The 20,208-nt window shown below is 66.0% G+C and overlaps 5 protein-coding genes across 5 annotated transcripts; 3 read left to right on the top strand and 2 right to left on the bottom strand.

Annotated features, from left to right (window-relative positions):
• Positions 1 to 63: 63 nt before the first annotated feature.
• Positions 64 to 984, bottom strand: EMIHUDRAFT_211434 (hypothetical protein; the record flags this gene model as incomplete). Its single annotated transcript, XM_005767664.1, has 2 exons — positions 64 to 103; positions 209 to 984. The coding sequence occupies 2 exons, from the start codon at positions 982 to 984 to the stop codon at positions 64 to 66; spliced, it is 816 nt and encodes a 271-aa protein (XP_005767721.1).
• A 2,234-nt stretch (positions 985 to 3,218) lies between these two features.
• EMIHUDRAFT_451702 (hypothetical protein) lies at positions 3,219 to 7,654 on the top strand. The gene is made up of 10 exons (XM_005767663.1): positions 3,219 to 3,372; positions 3,458 to 3,501; positions 3,572 to 3,962; positions 4,127 to 4,216; positions 4,559 to 4,765; positions 4,853 to 5,452; positions 5,656 to 5,835; positions 5,966 to 6,166; positions 6,201 to 6,792; positions 6,906 to 7,654. The coding sequence occupies exons 1-10, from the start codon at positions 3,277 to 3,279 to the stop codon at positions 7,379 to 7,381; spliced, it is 2,877 nt and encodes a 958-aa protein (XP_005767720.1). The 5' UTR covers positions 3,219 to 3,276; the 3' UTR covers positions 7,382 to 7,654.
• A 1,013-nt stretch (positions 7,655 to 8,667) lies between these two features.
• On the top strand, positions 8,668 to 9,734 carry EMIHUDRAFT_356416 (hypothetical protein). Its single transcript, XM_005767662.1, has one exon. It carries the CDS (start codon positions 8,739 to 8,741, stop codon positions 9,294 to 9,296), a length of 558 nt encoding a protein of 185 aa, XP_005767719.1. The 5' UTR covers positions 8,668 to 8,738; the 3' UTR covers positions 9,297 to 9,734.
• A 214-nt stretch (positions 9,735 to 9,948) lies between these two features.
• EMIHUDRAFT_211430 (hypothetical protein) lies at positions 9,949 to 10,950 on the top strand (the record flags this gene model as incomplete). Its single annotated transcript, XM_005767661.1, has 1 exon — positions 9,949 to 10,950. The coding sequence occupies one exon, from the start codon at positions 9,949 to 9,951 to the stop codon at positions 10,948 to 10,950; it is 1,002 nt and encodes a 333-aa protein (XP_005767718.1).
• A 5,386-nt stretch (positions 10,951 to 16,336) lies between these two features.
• On the bottom strand, positions 16,337 to 19,753 carry EMIHUDRAFT_451701 (hypothetical protein; the record flags this gene model as incomplete). Its single annotated transcript, XM_005767660.1, has 7 exons — positions 16,337 to 16,597; positions 16,815 to 16,905; positions 17,035 to 17,075; positions 17,259 to 17,304; positions 17,532 to 17,639; positions 18,010 to 18,069; positions 19,574 to 19,753. The coding sequence occupies 7 exons, from the start codon at positions 19,751 to 19,753 to the stop codon at positions 16,401 to 16,403; spliced, it is 723 nt and encodes a 240-aa protein (XP_005767717.1). The 3' UTR covers positions 16,337 to 16,400.
• Between the last annotated feature and the right edge of the window lie 455 nt (positions 19,754 to 20,208).

The following is a 20,208-nucleotide window of genomic DNA, read 5'->3' as shown; positions in this document are numbered from 1 at the left end:
GGGCGGCGCCTGACTCAAAAGACACAGCCACATTCCGGTGGGGCATCCCTCACACTGCCCCCGTCACCCGGCCTCTAGTAGCTCCACGCCTGATCCTACACTCCTGCCCATCGCGCCCCGACTATCTCGCACAGCCACGAGGGGCCTCCCGTCTCGCCACCTGAACAGCTTCATCGCAGCAGTCACGAGGAGCGCGCGAGATCTCAACCTGCCATTTGCCCCTTCGCGCTCGGAAAGCCGCGCGAGCACCGCCTGCTGCTGCTCCCGCCGGATCGTCGCGCCGCTCGCCGCGTGGTCCTCAAGCGCCCGCTCAAAAGTGCTCCGGAAGACCCACTCGAACTCGGCCAGCATCTGCGGCACCATCACCTGGTCCGCCTTGCCCGTGAACTTTGCCTTCTCGATCGCGCGGCACGCCTCGTCGAGCACCTCCCTTGGCGACAGGGAGCTCTCGCGCGCCATCGGCGCCGCCCCCCCGATGTCATACACCTTTGCACGGGCCGCCTGCGCCTTCCGGAAGCGCTCTGGCAGCGCTTTGCCCTTCTCCGCCGCCTGCCTCTCCGCCGCCGTCAGGTGCGCCAGCACCGTCATGGCCGTCCCCTGCTCAAAGATGCACCAGCCCCGGCCGCCATCGCCCTCGTACGGCGTTGGGTTGTACGCCCCAACGCCGGTAAGCGCGCCGGGAGGCAGGACCATGTCGCGCTGCTGAATGACAGAGGTGCCGGTCACGCTCGCGTAGAAGGACCCCATCACTTCGAGGCCCCTGTTGAAGATTCGCTTCTCCTCCTCTGTTCTAGCCTCCCCGTTCGGCCCTCGCTGCGGCAAGCTGGCAAAGTCCCAGAAGAGCCCCGCCTCGCCAGCCGCCGCCGTGTCAAAGAGGAGGAAGCGTCGGACGGCGGCGAGGGTAGTGCCGTGAGGGTCCGGGTGCAGAGCCGTCAGCCAGCCATGGGAGAGGGAGAGGATCGAGCGGTCGCCACGCAGGAGCATGGCAGCCGCCTCGTCGCACGGCACCACACACAGAGAGAGAGAGAGAGAGAGGGGGGGGGGGGGGGGGAGAGAGAGAGAGAGAGAGAGAGAGAGAGAGAGAGAGAGAGAGAGAGAGAGATACAGAGAGAGAGCTAAAAGACAAACAAAGGGTCCAGACACACACAAGAAAGAAATGCGTAAGCGCCGAGAACACTGATGACATAGACTGATGAAAAAGGAACGCGCCCCCCCTCGTGAGCGGAGCTCCAAAAACCTCCCACCGGAGTGCCCGCCGCGTTTTGCCAGGAGCACCAAGAGGACTCCTCATGGCTGTGCCCAAGAGCCAAGTGGGCTTCGACCGGCCTCGGCTGGGGGGGCGGGTTGTCCCGGCTGCGGACACCTTCTGCAGCCCCCTGGGCCCGTGACAGCACCCCAAAACTGCCCCTCGGCGGCATACAGCACTGCCAGCCAGCCTCTTCCTCCTCCTCAAGGGCTGTACTATAGGCCATATTGCGCCGCCTCCTACTGGCAGCCGGGCGGGCGCGCGCCGCGGGCGCCTCGGCGCGCGCACGGCTCGCAAAGTTCGAACGAGTACTGCCGCCCGGCCGCCTCAAGGCTGCCGGGCGGCAGTACTCGCCTCGCAAGGCGCGCACCGGCTGATCTGGCTGCTGCGCCGGCGGCCGCTGCGCTGGCCGCTGCTGCGCCGGCTGGCGGGCGGTACGGCCGCCGGCGGCCGCTGCACCCGCGCCTTCCCTCGCGGGCGCCGTCGCGCCGCGCGCGCCCAACTCTGCTGGCACACGGCACGCGTCGTCACTCAGCCCGGAGAATAGGCGGTGCAGCGCGCGAAGCGCGCGCGATCTCGTACTGTTAAGGCTGGATCCGGCCATTCCAAGGGTATACCTTTGAGAATCCCCAGCGTCCCACCCTCCTAGTCACACTCTCAATATCTCGACTCTCCAACACGAAGTGCTGCGATCTGGGGTGGCCCATTTCTTTTTTCTTTTCTTTTTTTGGGCCCTGTGGGCACCCTACACTCGCAGAGGCGCAGCGCAAGCGCCGCGAACATAGTGATTGTTAATACGTAGCGTTACAGTCGTACGGTCGTCGACCCTCCCACCGGACCCCGGAGAGCTGCACGAGCGCGTGCAGACAGCGTTGCGCGAGCATTGGAGAGGCCAGCCTCCGGCTTCTCAGCGTGTCGCGAGTGCTGGATCTCTGTCTGCCTGTGGTAGAGCTGGGTGTGATGCTGATGGGGGGCGCTCTGGTGGCCTTGCTTACAAATTTACGGATTTACGGATTTACGCATTACGGATCCACCCCTCTCCCTCCCCGTCCCGTGACCCGGCCGTGAGACGCGCATCCGGGAATCAAGTTGGCGCCGGGTGGACGGTGCGTTTTTGACGCGTAATTTCGTTGTGGCTTGTGCGACGTCTGTGCGCGCCCCCCCGCGCGCCGTCGCCGGCACTGTGCACAGTGCACTGTGTGGGCTGCTGTGTCAGGGTTGAGAGGATTTTACGTTCCTCGACTTTCTCCAGTTGCGAGTAGTTGCAAAAAGTCTACGGCCCTGTCAGTGTCTGAGCCCCAAAACCGCGGATCGCAGGCTGATCGCTCTCGCTGTCGCGCACTTGGCCAGCTGTGCGTCTCGCTAGAGCTTAAACTTGACTCGTTCGTCCGCGTCGAGCGATGCGTACAGGGCGTAAACCTCGTCGGCAGAGCGGAACGTACACCGCAGCGTGACCGACCGGAAGCGCCCCTTGTCTCGCCATCGCACCTCGACGGGCCTGGCAGGCGCGGCCGCCTCGGCGAGCTTCTGCATATCCGCCACAAAGCCGTCGTCCCCCACCGTCTCGCCGATCGCCTTGATGTCCATCCGGGCGGGATAGTCGACGAGCGTACGCAGGGAGCCGGTGCCGTCCAGATTCGGCATCTCGGCGCGCACGCAGAGGTGGCGGCAGAGGTGGCGCGGGCGATGCGCTCGCAGGGCGGCGGCGGCGGCGGGGCGCGCCGCTGGCAGCAGACGCAGCGCCAGCGGAACGAGGGCGAAGAGCAACGACATTGAGGCTCGCGCCGGGCTCGCGCCGAGCGCGCGGTCTGCTCCGCGCGATGCGGGTTTCTTTTCGGTCACCTGGAAAGCGCGGGTCAAGGAAGAAAGAGGGGGGGTCGCCGGCCATGTACGAGAATCCCATCCAATCTCGTTGAGCAACGAGGCGACGAGAACAGACTTGGGAAGAAAAAGCGAGGGGTAACCCGCGAAAAGCTGTCGTGGGCTGTCGTTGGCGCCGCTGTCGTTGGCGCTGCTGCTCGGCAAGCGGCATGAGCGCCCTGTACCTGCTTGGCTTCCGAGACGATGAGCGTGGCACCGAGGAAGTCACGTCCTCCGAGGGAAAGACCATCCTCTCGCATAAGAAGGCGGCCCGGCCCGCAGCTGCGCGCGACCAGCCTGCGAGAAAGAACCCGTCGCCCAGCCCCCGCTTCTGTGTGCCCCCACTCTCAGGGTCTCGGCGTCCAGCCCGCCGATCTCATCCGGCTGTACGACCGGTGCGCTCGCCGCCGCCGTGATGCCCCGAACGCGTGGCGATCGCAGCCCCGTCGCTCCGCGCGCCCGCAGGAGGGACCACTACGTCGCCGTCGGTCGCGACGCCGACGCCATCGCGGCCTTCTACTTCCGCTCCTCCTCGGCGGTGCGGCACTGGAGCGACGGTGACGGCCGCACGCCCTACCTCGCCATCAACAAGAAGATGGCTGCCGAGGTGATGCGCGCCTGCCTGCTCGTCCAGCGGCGCCGGCTCGAGGTCTACTCGCTCGACGGCGCGCGGTGGGTGCTCTCGCGGCGCGGCTCGCCGGGCAACATCTCCGCCTTCGAGGAGGAGTGCCTCCGCGACGGCGAGCTCCCGCCCGACGCATCGACCACCATCGCCGCCGTCCGGCTCGGCCGGACCGCGGGATCAAAGGGATACTCGGGAAACGCTCGGCTGGTCGGCGTGTGCTTCGCGGACGGGGCGCGCGCTGCCCGCCCGCAGCCCGCGTCTCCCCCACCGTCCGCCTCTCCCCCACCGCCCGGAGCCTCCCTCTCCTCCGCACCCGCCCGCCTCTCCCTGCGCCCCTCGCCCCTCGCCTCCCACCTCCGCCTGGCCGCCCCTCGCCCCCTTCTGCTCGCCCGCAGGCGTCCCGCTCGCTCCGCACGTCCGAGTTCGAGGACGACGAGAACCTGTGCACGCTCGAGTCGCTGCTCTGCCAGCAGGGGACGCGCGAGGTCCTCCTGCCCGCCGAGCTCGAAGCCGCCGACCGCAAGGCCCTCCTCAACATGCTCGAGGCGACTAATTAATCAATCAATCAATCAATCAATTAGCCCTCCTCAACATGCTCGAGGCGACTAATTAATCAATCAATCAATCAATCAATCAATTAGCCCTCCTCAACATGCTCGAGGCGAGATATGGGGAGATATGGGGAGATATGGGGAGATATAGCCTCCTCAACATGCTCGAGGCGACCGACAGCCGACGCCCCCTCTCCCAACCTCTCTCCCCCCGCCCCACCCCTCTCTCCCGCCGCTCTGCGCCACCCCTCTCCCCGCGCGCCGAAGGTCTGCGAGGTTGCGGTGACCGACGCGCCGCGCGGCGCCTTTGCGCAAAAGCACGCCGAGCAGGACCTGCGCCGGCTGGTCGGCTCGGAGCAGCCTGTCCACGCGCGCGCCTTCGAGACGCAGCAGCAGCTGCCCGTCGGCTGCTTCAGCGCGCTGTGCCGCCACCTCGACCTGCCCTCCCTCACCGAGTCGCACGGCCAGTGGGGAATCGAGTGGGTGAACGCCACGTCGAGCGCGCACTTGGCCAGGCCCTCCGGGGACACACGCCTTGACACACACGCCCTGCCGTCTCTCTTGCCGCAGGTCGAGCCGCGGGAGTTTGTGAGACTCGACGCGTCGGCACTGCGCGCGCTCTCGGTCGAGCCGCAGCCCAACGAGGCGGACCGCAACGCGAGCCTGTACGGCATCTTTGCGAAGACCAAGACGGCGGGCGGCGGGCGGCTGCTGCGCAAGTGGCTCAAGCAGCCGCTGCTGTCGCCGCACGAGATAGAGCACCGCCTCGACCTCGTGCAGACCTTCGTCTCGTCCCTCGAGCTGCGCGCGACGCTGCGAGACACCTGCCTGCCCGCGATGGGCGCGCGAGCCGGCTCGAGCCGGCTGCGGCGGCCGGCCGCGTGCGCGCGACGCCGTTGCGGGTTGTGCCCCCTGGTAGGTGCGGACCTTGACCGGCTGCAGCGGCGCCTCTTCTCTGGCCGCGCGACGCTGCAGGACGTGGTGCTGCTCTACTCGCTGCTGGGCAGCCTGCCGCGGCTGCTGTCGGCGCTCGCGGGCGGCGGCTACGCCGAGGGCGGCGAGGGCGAGGGCGAGGTGGACGGGCACACGCTCGTGCAGTCCGCCTTCACCGAGCCGCTGCAGGTGGTGCACGAGAACTTCGAGCGGTACCGGCAGCTCGTGCACGCTGCGGTGGACCTCGAGGCGGCCGCGAGGCGCGAGCGCCGTTCTCCGATTGGCGCACGCCCCCGCACGCCCCCGACCGAGCTGCACCCGTGTCGCAGGCACGAGTACCTGATCCGGCCGCACTTTGACGAGGCGCGACGCCCGGGCCTCGGCCAGCCCCGCGGCGGTGAGAGGACGGCGTGTCCCTTCACGGACGCCGCTGTGAGCAGGAGCTCGCGGGGCTGGGCGCCTCGCGGGACGAGACGGTCGCCGAGATCGAGGCGGCGCACGAGGCGCTGTGCGAGCGGCTGGGCGTGGACGAGGGGCGCGTCAAGCTCGAGAAGGGGGCGCCGCACGGCTACCACTGCCGCGTCTCGCGCAAGGAGAACATGACTCACAACTCGCTAGTAGTGATCCACAAGCAATGGGCCACTGCCGCCTCTCGCGCAAGGAGAGCCCGCGGCCGCGAGAGATCGCCGACACGGCCACGCGGGCGAGGAGCACGGCCTAACCCCGCGGCTCCGCCCCCGACCGGCGCAGGACGAGAAGCTCATCCGCGACGCGGACGGGGTCAACGTGCTCGGCACCAAGAAGGACGGAGTCGCCTTCCGCGACAAGGCGCTCGACAAGCTGGCCGCGCGGTACAAGGAGCTCGCCGCGCACTACCAGACCGCGCAGGCCAGGCCACAGAGGCCGCTCTCTCGCCGGAGAGGAGCGCGTGCCCGTCTGATCCCTCCCGCTGTGTGCCCCCCTCCCCCCCCTCTCCCCGCCGCAGGGAACGCTGGTCACAAAGGTCGTCGACACCGCCGCCACATTCTGCCCGCTCATCGCGGAGCTCGCCGGCCACCTGACGAAGCTCGACGTGCTCCTCGCCTTTGCCGCCGTCGCCGCGTCTGCGCCCGAGCCGTACGTGCGCCCGACGCTGCTCCCGCCCGAGGCGCCGCGCGCGCTGCGCATCGACGGCGCGCGCCACCCGTGCGTCGAGCGGATGGAGTCGGCCGGCGGGGGCACCGGCTCCTTCATCAAGAACGACGTCGCGCTCGGCGACCACGCGGCCGACGCCGAGGTCCCCTCGCTGCTGCTCGTCACCGGCCCAAACTGCGGCGGCAAGTCCACCTACATCCGCTCGGTCGGCGTGTGCGTGCTGCTCGCTCAGGTTGGCTGCTTCGTGCCGGCCGACGCGATGGAGTTCTCGCCGGTGGACGCGATCCTCGCGAGGGTCGGCGCGGGCGACATGCAGTCTCGCGGCGTCTCCACCTTCATGGCGGAGATGCTCGAGTCGGCAACCATCCTCCGCGCCGCCACCGCCTCCTCCCTCGTCATCATCGACGAGCTCGGCCGCGGCACCTCGACCTACGACGGCTACGGTCTCGCCACCGCCATCTGCTCGCAGCTCCTCGCGCGCCGCTCGCTCACGCTCTTCGCCACGCGCGCGCCCGCCGCCGCGCCGCCGCGCCTCGCACCGCACTCTCCTCAGCAGGAGAGCCCTCGCCGGTGCGTAGGCACTTCCACGAGCTGACGGCACTGGCCGACAGGGAGGCCGCCGTCGGCAACCGCCACGTCGCCGCGCACGTGGACGGCGACGACCTGACCCCGCTCTTCAAGGTGCAGCCCGGCCCGTCGGACCAGTCGTACGGTGTCGCCGTCGCCGCGTCGTGCGATTTCCCGTCCTCGGTGGTCGAGTCGGCCAAGCGGAAGCTCGCAGAGCTCGAGTCGGCCACGGTCGGCGGCGGTCCGGCCGCGGACGCCGCGGACGCCACGGCCAAGCGCGAGCGGCTAGCGAGCGTCACAGCGGAGGAGCGCGCGGCGGGGACGGCCGAGGTGCGGCGGCGGCTCTTTGACTTCGGCATGGACACGCCGCAGCTCTCCGAGTCGCTGCGCGCGTCCACCAACCCGTACGTGCGCGCGCTCCTCGAGGTGGCAACTGCGGAGGTTGCTGCCGAGGCGGGCGTGTGATCGCAATCGATGTCCCACCCACCAATAGGAGTGTTCACTGCTCACATACGGGTAGTTGGCCCTGGTAGTTCACTGCATGCGGGGTGACTGTGCGCGCTTGCGGCGTGTGGCGGGGCGAGCGGCGAGCGCGAGGGGCACCCACCTCCCCCGCCCCAGCGCGCCAGCCGCACGCGCCACAGCCGCCCGCGCACCCCCCGAGAGACACGAGCGAGGCGCCACGCGAGAGGTGGCGAGCCCGAGTATCGTATCGATCAAATTTTGTACTGGGTATGACGCGCCGTCTACGGACTACGCCAAAATCAGCACATCAAGGCCAACCCGACGCACGCCGTGCTCAAGGAGCAGCCAGCGCGAGGCAAGCGGAGGTGATGCAGGTTTGGGTGACCGTGGTGTGCGTCGCGGTCTAGTAGTGCGTCTAGGCTCGTACACCGTGCGCCCCGCGGAGAAGAGAAAAGGTGAAGTTTTTCGTCCAGAGTGACTCTCGTGACACGTGAGCCGTACCATCTCAACCATGTTCAAACTTTGCAACTTGAATTCGAACTTGATCTCGCGCTCGCGCGCCGGCTCGTCCTCGTGGGCTGGGGCTCTCGCGTCTCGGGACGAGCTCGTGTTGCCAAGCCTTGTTTGATGTTTGTTGCATAATTGTTGTGCACCTTGCAGCTTGCCCAGGGGTTGCACACACACACGTTGCGGAGGAGATGCACTGCCACTGGGATAAGCGGCTTGCATAGCGGAAAGGGGGTCGATTCCGCATATGGTACAACATCTGCCTGTAGGGGGCCGATGTTGTGCTTGCTCAAAAGGTGCATCTGCGCCTCCTCGTCCCACCAACAGTCCAACGCGTCGTGGAAGACTGAAGAAGACCCACGAGTCGTGTCCGCAATAAGCAGATGTTGGCCTGGGCGACGAGGTAGGTGGTCCATCAGCTCCGTCACGCACGTCATCCCCTTGTGTCTACTCTCTTGAGGTAGGGCTTGGACCTGGAGTGCCTGCAGCGGAGATGACGTGAACCCTCCAGTCCGCGCGGCGCCGTACCGCAGCTCGTACGAACCGTCCGGCAACGTCGGCGACGGCTTCGCCCCGGTTTGAGCCCTCCCCTACCGCGCCCCACGTTTCGCGCTCAGTTTTCTTTGTAAAAAGAAAAACACTCAAGGACCGACCGACAGCCGAAACCTCAAAGGCGAGCCCATTTTAAATAAGGAGACGCCGTCGGCGTCGGCAGTCGGCACAATGCACCCGGGTGCAGCGTCTCACTCCCACAGGACCGACCACTCAAATGCTGCCCTCTTCCGTCTCGCTGCGCCGGCCTCACAATCGCAGAAAGCGGGCGAGATCGCCGCCAGAGCCGCCTCTTTGTATGGGCCCGGAGTGGCAACGGCTCCACCGCTTCCCGCTCCTCACGGTCAGCGCGGCGGTCGCTGGAGTCTCACCGAACGCCAATGCATCGTGGACTGCCCATCATGATGGCAGCACGGGCGGCATGTTCCTCTTCAACTCATCTACCAACGCCACCAAGACCCTGCTGGATTCGCCGGCGCAGCAAGCGCTCTCGACCCGACTGGCAGACGGGGAGGCGCGTCGCAACGTGGTCGCGGGCAACGCGGTCGAGGGCGTGGAAGAGCGCAAGTGCCGCCGCCTCTGCGAACGCCTGAAGTCGAAGCGCGTACTCCCCTCGCCGGCACCCCAGTCGGTGCAGCGCGCTTGGCTGCAGAGCACCATCGCGGCGCTCCCGTCGCCCGAGATGCCCGTTGCGGAGCCACTGCGGTCCACCGACCTGCTGCCGCCGCAGTCCGCGTCGCCACCGCCGCCACTCGGCCGCGCTGCGGCTTCTCTCGGCCGCCGCCGCCGCAGGCAGCGGCCGCCGCCGCTTCAGGTTCCTCACGACCTCGAGGGAGGCAGGGAGGCACCGTTCTGAGCTCGCTGTCGCCGCTGCCGTGACTGCTCCGAGCACGCGGCGTAGAGGGGGCTACTAGGCGCCTGTGCAGTGCGGCTGTCGGGCTCTGGTTGGTCGAGTCTGTGATGCGGCACCTGGGCTCTCGGCGGGGCGCGCGGCGCACGGCCACGGGTGGAGAGCCCCGCCACGAGAGAGCCAGAGAGGAGATGCAGCAGGTTTCTGCGCATCACATCGACCTGTACCGGCTACCGGGCCTTGGCGCCTCTGCCTGGCTCGCTGCTACATTTTCCGCATTGGCCAGCCATACGTACACGCACAACATCCCCTCGGCCGAGGCCAAGACAAAAAGCTATCGTGATCTGTGGAAGGAGCGCGAGCTCTACTCCAGTAATCGCAGCTGCACAGCATCCGTTGGCAACGTGTCAACAAGAAAGAATGTAAGGATGGTAACAACAAGAGAAATAATAGAGACATAAATAATCGGGCAGCAACTTTTCTTTTCTCAGCGAACGCCCGGCACACGCCCGGCACAAGGACGGATCCACGCCGCTTTGCCGTGCTCGCGCCGCGCTGCTCGCCTCTCCGAGAGGCGCCTCTCGCCCGCCTGCCCGCCACTGCAGCGAGAGGGAGTTTAGCCCATCCCTCACGCGAGCCGTCTAATATTCAGAGGTTGATGCCGCCGCTATGGGTTGAGCTGAACGTATCGTGTGCGTGTGGCGCTGTGGTTGCCGATCGCGGCCTGCATGCTGGCGAATATAACGTGCGTGCCTGGGGTGGGTTCATCTGCCATTGCGCCATGTGCAGAGACGACGAGAAGCGCGCAGACTTTGGCGGTGGCGCTCCATGGATCGCGGTTCCACGGCTGTGGTTTCGGAGTCGAAATGGCTTCCTGGACGACGCGCTGCTCGTCCGCCGGTCCAGCGCCTTCGCTGCTCGCGGCACCTGCTCCAAGTGCACGCGCGAGGTCTTCATCCACTACGACTGTGAGCCCAACACGGATTGGGTCCACGCAGACGTTCTGGGCCTCACGTCGCCCCACGACACCAAGCGTGGCTTCGCCGTGACGAGCTGGTCTCGCATCCACCGCTCCACAGGCGAGCCTGAGCTCGGTGACGGCATACCGTCCTACCCCGGATTCGAGCCCTGGGAGCCGGATCCGTGTCGACCCGCAGGCACCGCCGCGCCGGCCGTCTGCATGACGTGCTTTCAGCCCAGTTGCTCGTGCAATGGCGCGGCGGAGGACCCGCGGGATGCCGCACCTCGCACCCTGACGGACGAGGACTACGAGGTCCTGCGCCCAAAGCCGCCCGACGGCCACTCGTGGGTGTTGGACGGAGAGGGTGCGCACTTTGGCGACGAGCCCTTTCTGATGCGGCACGGCGACATCGACGCGGAGGTGTGCGTGGTGCCGTGGCGACGGCGCAGAGAGAGCTCGTACACTGCGCTCGAGAAGGCGCGGCAGAGCTGCCACTACACGGGCGGCCCGAAGGGATGCGAGACCTCGGCCTACCGCGGGATGCCGTGTCTGCAGTGCCGGTGCCGGCTGGGCGACGCGGCGCTCCAGGACGCCGTTGAGAAGCTACGGGCGGAGGGAGGATCCTCCAGCTCGGGCGCGCGTCCACGTGCAACGACGACGACGACGGCGAGTGGCAGCGGGAAGCGCAGGCGAGCGTGAGGCCGTGGCGTAGAGATCACCGCACACCGCTGACCGCGTCACCGGATCACGGATTCGCCGTATTTTTTCAACCCTCGGGTAATGTACTATCTACTAACTTGAACATGCTCCTGTGAGCCCAACACGAGTCTCGTGCGCATCTGCACACAACACCACGAACAATACGCGCTTCCTGGGTTCGGGCTCCAAGCGGATAGGGGGATTCAGGTAAAGAAAGAAAAAAGAGAGCACGCAACCCCGCCCGGGAGGGAGGGAGGGATGTGGGATGATGGGTGGACGGCACGCCGCAGATAAACTAGGGGGAACAAACAATTCGTAAGAGCTACATACACTGAACAAACAAAACACACACAAAATCAGATCGCCGCGACTGCACTCACTCCAAGTGCTCCAAGTGTCGCCACTACATACACAGGGTTTTCTAAGGAAAGGAGTGTGGTGTGCTAGTGGGGGGGATAGCAAAGTAAAAATCGGCGAAGAAGGAACGCCGCGCGGATTGCAGCGACATTCGACCACCTCAGTCCTCCTGTCGGCGCTCCCGAGGCTCTCTCGAACGTCTACGATGATGCTGCGTATCATCGCCACCTTTGTTGCCTTGGCGTCAGCGGCGCCTGTCGCTCGTGAGGCCGCGCAGTCTTGCTACGCATTCCTTGAGGCCGAGCTGTGTGGCCCGACCTGCCCCACATGCGAGGACTACGTCTGCGAGTGCTGCTCCACCTTTGTGATTCCACCCCCCGTGGGACCGCAGCCCAGCTACGTGTGTCAGAACGGCCACCCCCCTTCCGACAATACTGCGGAGGGTAATGAATTCTCCTGTGGCGAGTACGAGGTGTACTGCGACGCGGCTATCCAGGCGCTCGGCGACGACTGTCTCATCGGCACTTGCACCGCGTGCACCAAGAGTCTCCAAGACGTCAATTGCGCCACACCGCCAGAGCCCGTTCCGGTCACGCTCGTGTGCACCGAGCCCGGGAGCAAGAAGTGCGGCTCTTCCTGCCCGGAGTGTGAGGACTACCTGTGCGAGTGCTGCCCGCCAGGCATCCTTGGCAACTACGTCTGCGACCACGGCAGCTCTCCCACGTCCGACGACGCGGAGGACGAGGAGGACGAGGAGTCCTGCGGCGATTACGAGGTGGTGTGCGATGCAAACCTCCAGGCCCTCGGCGTCAACTGCATCGCCGACTCCTGTATCGCCTGCACCGCGGAGCTCCAGGCTCTTGGCGTTGACTGCGCCACGCCGCTGGAGGTGGTGGTGGAGGAGGAGGAGGAGGAGGAGGAGGAGGAGGAGGAGGAGGAGGAGGACGAGGACGAGGAGGAGGAGGAGGACGACGAGGAGGACGAGGAGGAGGAGGAGGAGGAGGAGGAGGAGGAGGAGGAGGAGGAGGAGGAGGAGGAGGAGGAGGAGGACGAGGAGGAGGAGGAGGACGACGAGGAGGACGAGGAGGACGAGGAGGACGAGGAGGAGGAGGAGGAGGAGGAGGACGAGGAGGAGGAGGAGGAGGAGGAGGAGGAGGAGGACGAGGAGGAGGAGGAGGAGGACGAGGACGAGGAGTCCTGCGGCGATTACGAGGTGGTGTGCGATGCGAACCTCCAGGCCTTCGGCGTCAACTGCATCGCCGACTCCTGTCTCGCCTGCACCGCGGAGCATCAGGCTCTTGGCGTTGACTGCGCCACGCCGCTCACCCCACCCCCGTCGATGCCACTAGCGCACCCTCCATCAACGCCGCCGTCGCCCCAACCCTCGCCGCCTCCGTCGGCGCCTCCTTCTCCACCTCCCGCTTTGCCGCCCTCGCCGCCGCCCGCGCCGCCGCCGTCGGCCTCACCGTCGCCACCCTCGGCGCCTCCTCCCCCACATCCTCCGCCTCCCGATGCGCCCGCCCTGGCTCCGCCGCCGCTGCCACCGGCCATGTGCGGCGCGGAGTGGGAGTCGCAGAAGATGTGCCACAGCCGCAGGCGCACGTCGGTGTGGGACGACGCGTGGCACGCGCTGCCGCGTGAGCAGCAGCGCACCAACTGCCTCGCGGCGTGTGAGGCCATCGCGCTCGCGACGCCGAGTGCCTCCACTTGCTGTGGCGGCAGCTTCGACAACCAGCCTTGGTGCTTCTCGTACGTGGCGACGCGGACGGTGCGCGGCGGCACGTCGTTTTTGGCCACGATGTGCGACAAGGGAGGGGCGTCGGCGCATGCTGCCGCGCTGCTGGAGGGCGGACTGCTCGAACAGCAGGCGGAGCGCACCAAGTTGTCTGGCAAGGAGTAGGCTCGTTTGCGGCTCTTTAGTTTTCTTTATAGGGTTGTTAGCCAATGGTCTCATCTCTCAAGAGAGGTCACTCACTCTTACGTGGCCTTGGACCGCCGGCCGGCCGCGCACGTCGCCGCCCGTGTCGAACGCGGCGAGGAGCGAGCCGTTGATAGCGTCGAAGCCGTATCCGCACGGAAACATGCGCGCCAGCCGCGCAGCAGCCTCACATGCAGCGCAGTCCGCATGCTCGCGCCCTGGGCCGCCGACGACCCGGTCGGGCGAGCTGCGCGGCCGCCGCACACCATCAGGCAGGCGCGCGACCACCCGCAGCACGCCGCAGCCCACCGCGCAGCCCTGCCAGCCAGGCCTGCGCCTCAAAACTGCACAAACAGGGCGCACAGCAGAGTACAGCACACAGCACACACCGGCGGCGCGCGCGCAGCACACGCAGACGCACGCGCGAATCCAACACGCACACGCGCACAGCACGCGCGCGCCGCACGCCAGCGCAGCGCTACACACAGAGCACACTTCCCACCATCAGCAGCAGCAAGCCTGCCACAATGCGCACAATGCGCACATAGCCACAATGCGCGCGCACACACTGCTCCCTCCCACCGGCGCACGCATTGGGCGTCGCCGTGAGCAACTGAAGCAACCTGAAGCTGACTCCTGACCCCTCCAAGCCAGCCCGTAAGCAGGCAGCATAAGCAGCCACACAACATGAGCCATCCTGCTGCAAAAAGAGGCACCTCCGCGTGAGGATCGGCGCGGCGAGGGGGTAGGCTCGAATTCGCCGCGCAACATTTCACCCCCACAGGACCTCGCCCGCCCCCCCTCATGGTCCCACCTAGCACCCAAACGAGCCTTCGCACCCTCTCCTTGCGTGGTGTCCCCCGCTATGTGTCGCCGTCTTCGGGGCACGCAATCCTGTGCAGTCAGGGCAAGTGGGGGCGGGGGGCAGTCCCTCTGGTCCGATACTGGTGTGGTTCTGTCTCTAGTCTCGGGGGGGGGCTTGAAGCTAAGAATATTTTATTTTCAAAGCAACCGGGCGATCAGTACCCAAAGATGCATCTTCTAAAATTCTTCTTTTGCACGTGAGGATGGACAAAAGAAGAATTGCACGCAGCGATGCATATACATCGAGAACACACCTGCGCCGCGCCGGCCTCAACGCGATCCCAAACATGGTGCTCGAGCCGCGCCACATCATCATCAAGGGGTCGCGCCCCTCGCAGCTGCGCGCCGCCGCAAAGCGGGAAGAGCACCTGCTGCTGCTCGCCAACCAGGAGGAGGTGCCCGCCGCCGTCGCCGAGCAGAGATTGCGCGGGTGCGGGTCTCTCTGACAAAATTGACATTAGGGTTGACACTGTGTTTTCGGCTCATGAAAATGTTGAGACACATGCCTGCACGTGTTTACGCAACTCTGAGTTTCACGCCTGTCCTGCTTCGGTGTATTATGCTGGACTCTCAGGCCGTCCGGGAATACAGTATTGGGCCATCCCCACCGAGCACCGTACATCCACCCATCCCCCAACCCCCCACCCACCCTCGCCGCCCGTCCCCACCGTCGCTGTGCGTCATGCTCCGCAACCGCAGGCTCTGTTGCTCTCTGCTGTGCTCGTGCGGCGGTCCCGCCGGGCCCCGCGCCTAGCCTTGCCGCCCGGCCAGGGATGGAGAGGCTCACTAGTAGGAGCGCGCGATGCTGCGCTCCTCGCACACGGCCACCAGCTCAGGCTGCTCCTTGTTGTCCACGACGAGCAACTGCACGCGAGGGAAGGCGCGATGAGCATTGGTCAGGGGAGGGGCGAGTGGCGAGGGTGGCGTCTCGCGCCTTCAAGCTCGGGGCGGCCCCCTCCTTGAGGGCGGCGGCTAGCGCCTTGCAGCCCTCGTCGCCAATCTTGTTGCCGCAGAGCTCAAGCTTCTCGAGCCGCGGCGCCGCCCCGCTCGCGAGGAGCTCCACCAGCTGCGCCGCCTTCGCGTCGCCCCAGCCGAGTTCCTGGTAGTTCAGCTCGGTCGCCTTGCCAAACTGCGCCTTGAAGGCGGCCTCGTACAGCCACTTCACGAGCGGCGTGTCGTCCTTGCCGTTGGAGGTGAAGCTCTTCGTCTCCAGCTCCGCCGCGAACGCAGACGGCAGCAGCGGAGGGCGACGGCCGCCGTCCTGGGTGCAGTCCTCTCGGAGATCGAAGTAGTCGTTACTCCTCGCCGTCGCGCATCTTGCCGAGGTCGAGCGAGAGGTACCTGGCCTTAGTCAGGCTCGCCCAGGCGTTCTCGGTGGCGCACCAGCCGCGATCACAAAGTACTTGGCCACGTTGGTGCCCTCGGCCTGGTCCTCCGCCTTGTGGCCGTCCGGGAAGGAGGTCAGCCGCAGCACCCATGTCTTCGGGTGGGAGTAGAGCGTGCCGAGGCAGCCCAGCCCCTGCTTGAAGAGCGCGTTCTGCTCCTCGGTGCGCATAACGCCCTTGGCGGGGTCGGGGTGCTGGTGCAGCGAGCCGAAGTCCCAAAAGACGCCGAGCCGTGTGATGAAGGGGTCACTGAGCAGGGCCTTGAGCGCCCTTGCGACGCGGGAGAGGTTGGCTCCGCGCGGGTCGGGGTGGTCCTTGGTCAGCCACGGGTAGGAGAGCGTGGCGACGGGAAGCCCACCAGCACCCATGGTCGCCTCGACGAGGTCGGCGAGGGAGAGGAAGGCCTCTTTGGGCAGCGCCTGGCGGTGAGTCAGGACGCCGCCCGCGCCTCGGCGTGCGCTTGATGCTCCACTGCGCGTCGAGGAGGGAGACGGCGCCGCTCGCGAGGACCGGCTCCAGGTCGCCGCCGCCGTTCTTGCGCCACTGCTCCAGCTTTTCCTCGCTCACGCCGAGATCGGTGGCGGAGGGGAGGGCGGCGGCCGGCTGCGTTGGAGCGGCGGTGTCGGCGGGCGTCGGGACGTCGCGGCGTTGGAGGCAGGGCAGCGACTTCTCGAAGCAGGCGCGCATCGACAGCAGTGAAACGGTCGCGACCCGGAGCCGTGGAGTTCATGTGCGAGGGTGGACGCCCCCTCTTGCCCCACCACTGCCCACTTTGTTTGTGTGTGGTCTAGGAGAGAAGTCCCCTTGCCCCACACACCACCGTGTGTGTGTGTGTGTGTGTGTGTGCGGGAGAAGTTTACCCTTGGTACCTTAAAGCCGTACAACAAGTGAACGATTGTCACTGAATACACACAGGCCGCGCCGCCTCACACCCCCAACACCTCAACCTCCGCGCCCGCGTCTCCGTCTAGCGGAGCGGCCAGCGCTCCGCCGCCGCCTCCAAGCGACACCTCCACAAAGCCTCCCCCGCCGCCGCCGCCGCCACCGCCGCCGCCGCCGCCGCTGCGGCTGCCCTGCTGCGCGGACGGCTTGCGACCGCGTTGCCGCTGTCTGCTCGGGGTACCTGAAATGATGAGAATTGCAGTCAGTGAGTGCCGGCAATGAAGCAGTAGCAGCGAGCGACTGCAGAGGCCACAATGGAGGGGAATCAGCGGAACGCTGATGCCCTCTCGGGTGCTAGGCAGAGACCCTCTGTATGTTTTTGCTCCGCATCCAGGCCTCGAGATATGGGGAGATATGGCGAGATGGGGAGTCGGCATTCCGCAGCTAGGCTGGAGTGCCCCAGAAGCGCGCTCTCCACCAGCTGTGGCCCTTCGCCGCGTTGTTCCAGAGGTCGTGCAGCCCAAATAGCAGCAGGCCGAGCGACGCCACCTGGTTCACAGCTGGAGGTGTGAAGAGACGCCGTTCACAGGTCGTGCACAGCCCAAGCAGCAGCAGGCGGGGCGACGCCACCAGCGCGCAGGCGGCGTCGAACCACCACCAAGAAGAAGACACGCGCACCAGTAGGTTGCCGATGGCGACGCAGAGGGAGAGGGCGGCGCCTGCGATCTCGTGCAATCTCGGGTCATCGAGAACAGGAGGGGGGGAGGGGGGGAGGGAGGGAGGGAGAGAGGGAGGGAGGAAGGGAGGGAGGGAGGGAGGGAGGGAGGGAGGGAGAGAGAGGGAGAGACCGAGGGAGAGGGAGAGAGAGACACCAGGGGGGGGGGGCGTGCAAAGGGGGGGACCTTTCCCATCAACGAGCAAATGGGGCCCTTCTTTATCGAGGCGGACCTGTTCACAGCGCGGGTCTTTGGGGAGATATGGGAGATATGGGAGGTATGGGAGGTGTGGGAGGTGTGGGAGGTGTGGGAGGTGTGGGCGGTGTGGGCGATGTGGGGAGATGTAGGGAGATGTGGGGAGATGTGGGGAGATATGGGGGGAGATATGGGGGGAGATATGGCGGGCCTGGTCTTATAGCCGAGGCGGAGCTTGATGAGGCCGAGCAGCGCAAAGACGACGAAGCCGGGTATGGAGAGGTAGAGAAGTGCCTCCCCGGGCTCGCCCTCCTCCTCGTGCTCGTGCTGCAGGTGCTCGATCGCCATCCCGCCAACCACAAAGGCGAGCACCTGCGCCGGGGAGATGGGGAGATGTGGGGAGATGTGGGGAGAGATGGCGAGGTGGGGAGTCTGTATTCCGCACCTAGGCCTCGAGATATGGGGAGATATGGCGAGATGGGGAGTTCCATCCACAGGAAGTTTCCCGGAAGGTGCCGCGACCGTTCGGCTCATCTCCAAATCCAAAAGGCGAGCGACCACGAGGAGCGCGGCGGGGAGATGTCGGGAGAGTTGGGGAGATGTCGGGATATATGGCGAGATATGGGGAGATATGGGGAGATATGGGGATCTAGACAGCCCACCACACAGAGCGGCGATGCTATCGGGAGATGTGGGGAGATATGGGGAGGTATGAGGAGATATGGGGGTCTAAGCAGCCCACCACAAAGAGCGCGGCGATGCCGACCGACGCCCGCTTCTCTCGCCGCTCGAGCTCCCCCTCCTACGTGCTGAATACGCCGACATGAGGGCGCGAATACGCCTGGTTGCCAGAGCGCGCACACTAGAGCCGACGCGCTGAACACGCCGGCATCAAGGCGGGAAGACGGTGTTGTGCAGCGCCATCAGAGCACCGCGTGAAGACAACGGATAGGAATACAGCGGAGTGCAGCGGAGCAGTGTCTCTCGAGTGCTGGTTGGGAGACAAGAGTCCGTGTCCCTCATCTAGAGCCGTTCTCCGACACGGACGCGCCGCCGCCTGTTTCACAGCTGGAGGTGTGAGGAGACGCCGTTCACAGCAGCCGTCTCCGGCACGGACGAGCCGCGCCCCAGAAGCGCCACAGGCCTGCGTGTTGAAGACGCCGACATCAGGGCGGGAAGACGGTATTGTGCAGCGTATTCAGAGCACCGCGTGAGTACGAGGGAGGCGAGTACAGTGAATACAGCTGAATACGGCCGAATACGGCTGAGTGCGTGTCCTCTCGGGCGCTAGTTGGGATACATGAACACGTATTCCGCTTCTAGCGCCACTGGCCTGCGTGATGAAGAGGTAAGGTAAGGTAAGGCAAACTTCTCCACACACACGAGGTGGTGGGGCAAGGGGGGGGCGGCCCTCGCGTCTCCACGTCTAACGACAGGAGCTAGCACGGCATTCAAAGTGCAAGGCCCAGTGCGCGTGGGTGAGCGGTGTGTGTGTGTGTGTGTGTGTGTGTGTGTGTGTGTGTGTGTGTGTGTGCGTGAGGAAGAGGCGCCCGCATCAGGGTGAGGACACGGTGTTGCGCAGAGTACGCAGAGCTGCGCGTGAGCACACGGGGCTGCGAGTGCAGTGAGCACCGCGGCACGCGGCTGACTACGGCGGAGTGCGTGCCCTCTCGAGCGCTGGTTGGGAGACAAGAACACGTGCTCCGCTTCTGGGGACGGCCTCAGCTTGGACTGCGAGATGTGGGGAGATGTGGGGAGATATGGGGAGTGCGTGTCCTCTCGAGCGCTGGTTGGGAGACAAGCATGCGTGCTCCGCTTCTAGGTCCGCAGGCAGAGGCCGCTCGAGAAGGCGTCGACAGAGTTCTCAAGAGCGAACCCGAGCGTCGCGGTCGAGCCTAATGTAAGGTAAGGACAGTGAAGGTAAGTGAGCTTCTCCTCTCTCTCTCTCTCACACACACACGAAAATGGTGGGGCAAGGGCCAGGTGCCCTCGCGACTCGGCGTCTAAGAGACAGGAGCCCCACGGCATTAAACGGTGTGAGCGGTGTGAGTGTCGAACCTAGAGAAGATTGCAGCAGCCATGACTGTCTCAGGACGTGTGGGTAGCACCGCTGTCTGAGTGCCTTGTGTTGTGTGGCCTGTGTGTCGCTTCTGTGGCCGTCAGCATCCGTCCAGCGTCCACCCATACCACGACGGTGTGGCAGTCGATTCTTGACTGCGTCGTGCATCTTTACCGCAGAGAAGGCCGTGAGACAACTCGCAAAGCCCTTCACTGCGCGTGTCCAAGCGGCGCGTCAACAGGGACACCGATTCCGCATCTACGAGCGAGCCCTCTACGATGGAGAGCCAGATGCCGACCGCCGCCGCAACGACCGAAAGCGTGACCGATACCCAAGATATGACAAAGGCCTGGCGGGCGTGCGACGTCTTTCCCAGGCCGGGCAGGTCGAGAGGTCGGCGGACGGGTTTGGGCGGCGGTGCTGGCATGCACACTGTCGCCAGGCGGAATGCAGGGATGTCCCCAAAAAGAAAATAAGGCTAGGATGTGGACCCGCTCGGAATAACCTGGGGGATCCGGAACCGCCCCGCCGGAGGCTGGCGTACCCGGGCGAAGGAGCTGGGAGGGGGGAGTTGCCGCAACACAACAACGAACCCGCCGGCGAGCCGGAGGGCCGAGACCGGAGGGCCCCGGGGGGGGCCTGGGGTCGGCTGAGTAATTAATTACTTAATTAATTAGGTCAGGACGTGGAATCCGCATTTCGAACCACCAAAACTCGCCGACCCAACAAGTTTGCGCCCGAAATGCGGATTTGGTCCAACAAGTTTGCGCCCGGCCCTCTAGCGCCGCGCGCTGGCCCCGGCTGCGTCCCCGCGCGGCCTGCCCGACGGCGTGGCGCCCGCCCTCCACCCACCTCCCCGCACGGGGCCGCTCCGGGGCGACC

The sequence above is a fragment of the Emiliania huxleyi genome (genome assembly GCF_000372725.1).
Source record: "Emiliania huxleyi CCMP1516 unplaced genomic scaffold EMIHUscaffold_48, whole genome shotgun sequence".
Taxonomy (NCBI): Eukaryota; Haptophyta; order Isochrysidales; family Noelaerhabdaceae; genus Emiliania; species Emiliania huxleyi.
The sequence above is the reverse complement of the archived record's forward strand: the minus strand, read 5'-3'. Positions and strand labels throughout refer to the sequence as shown.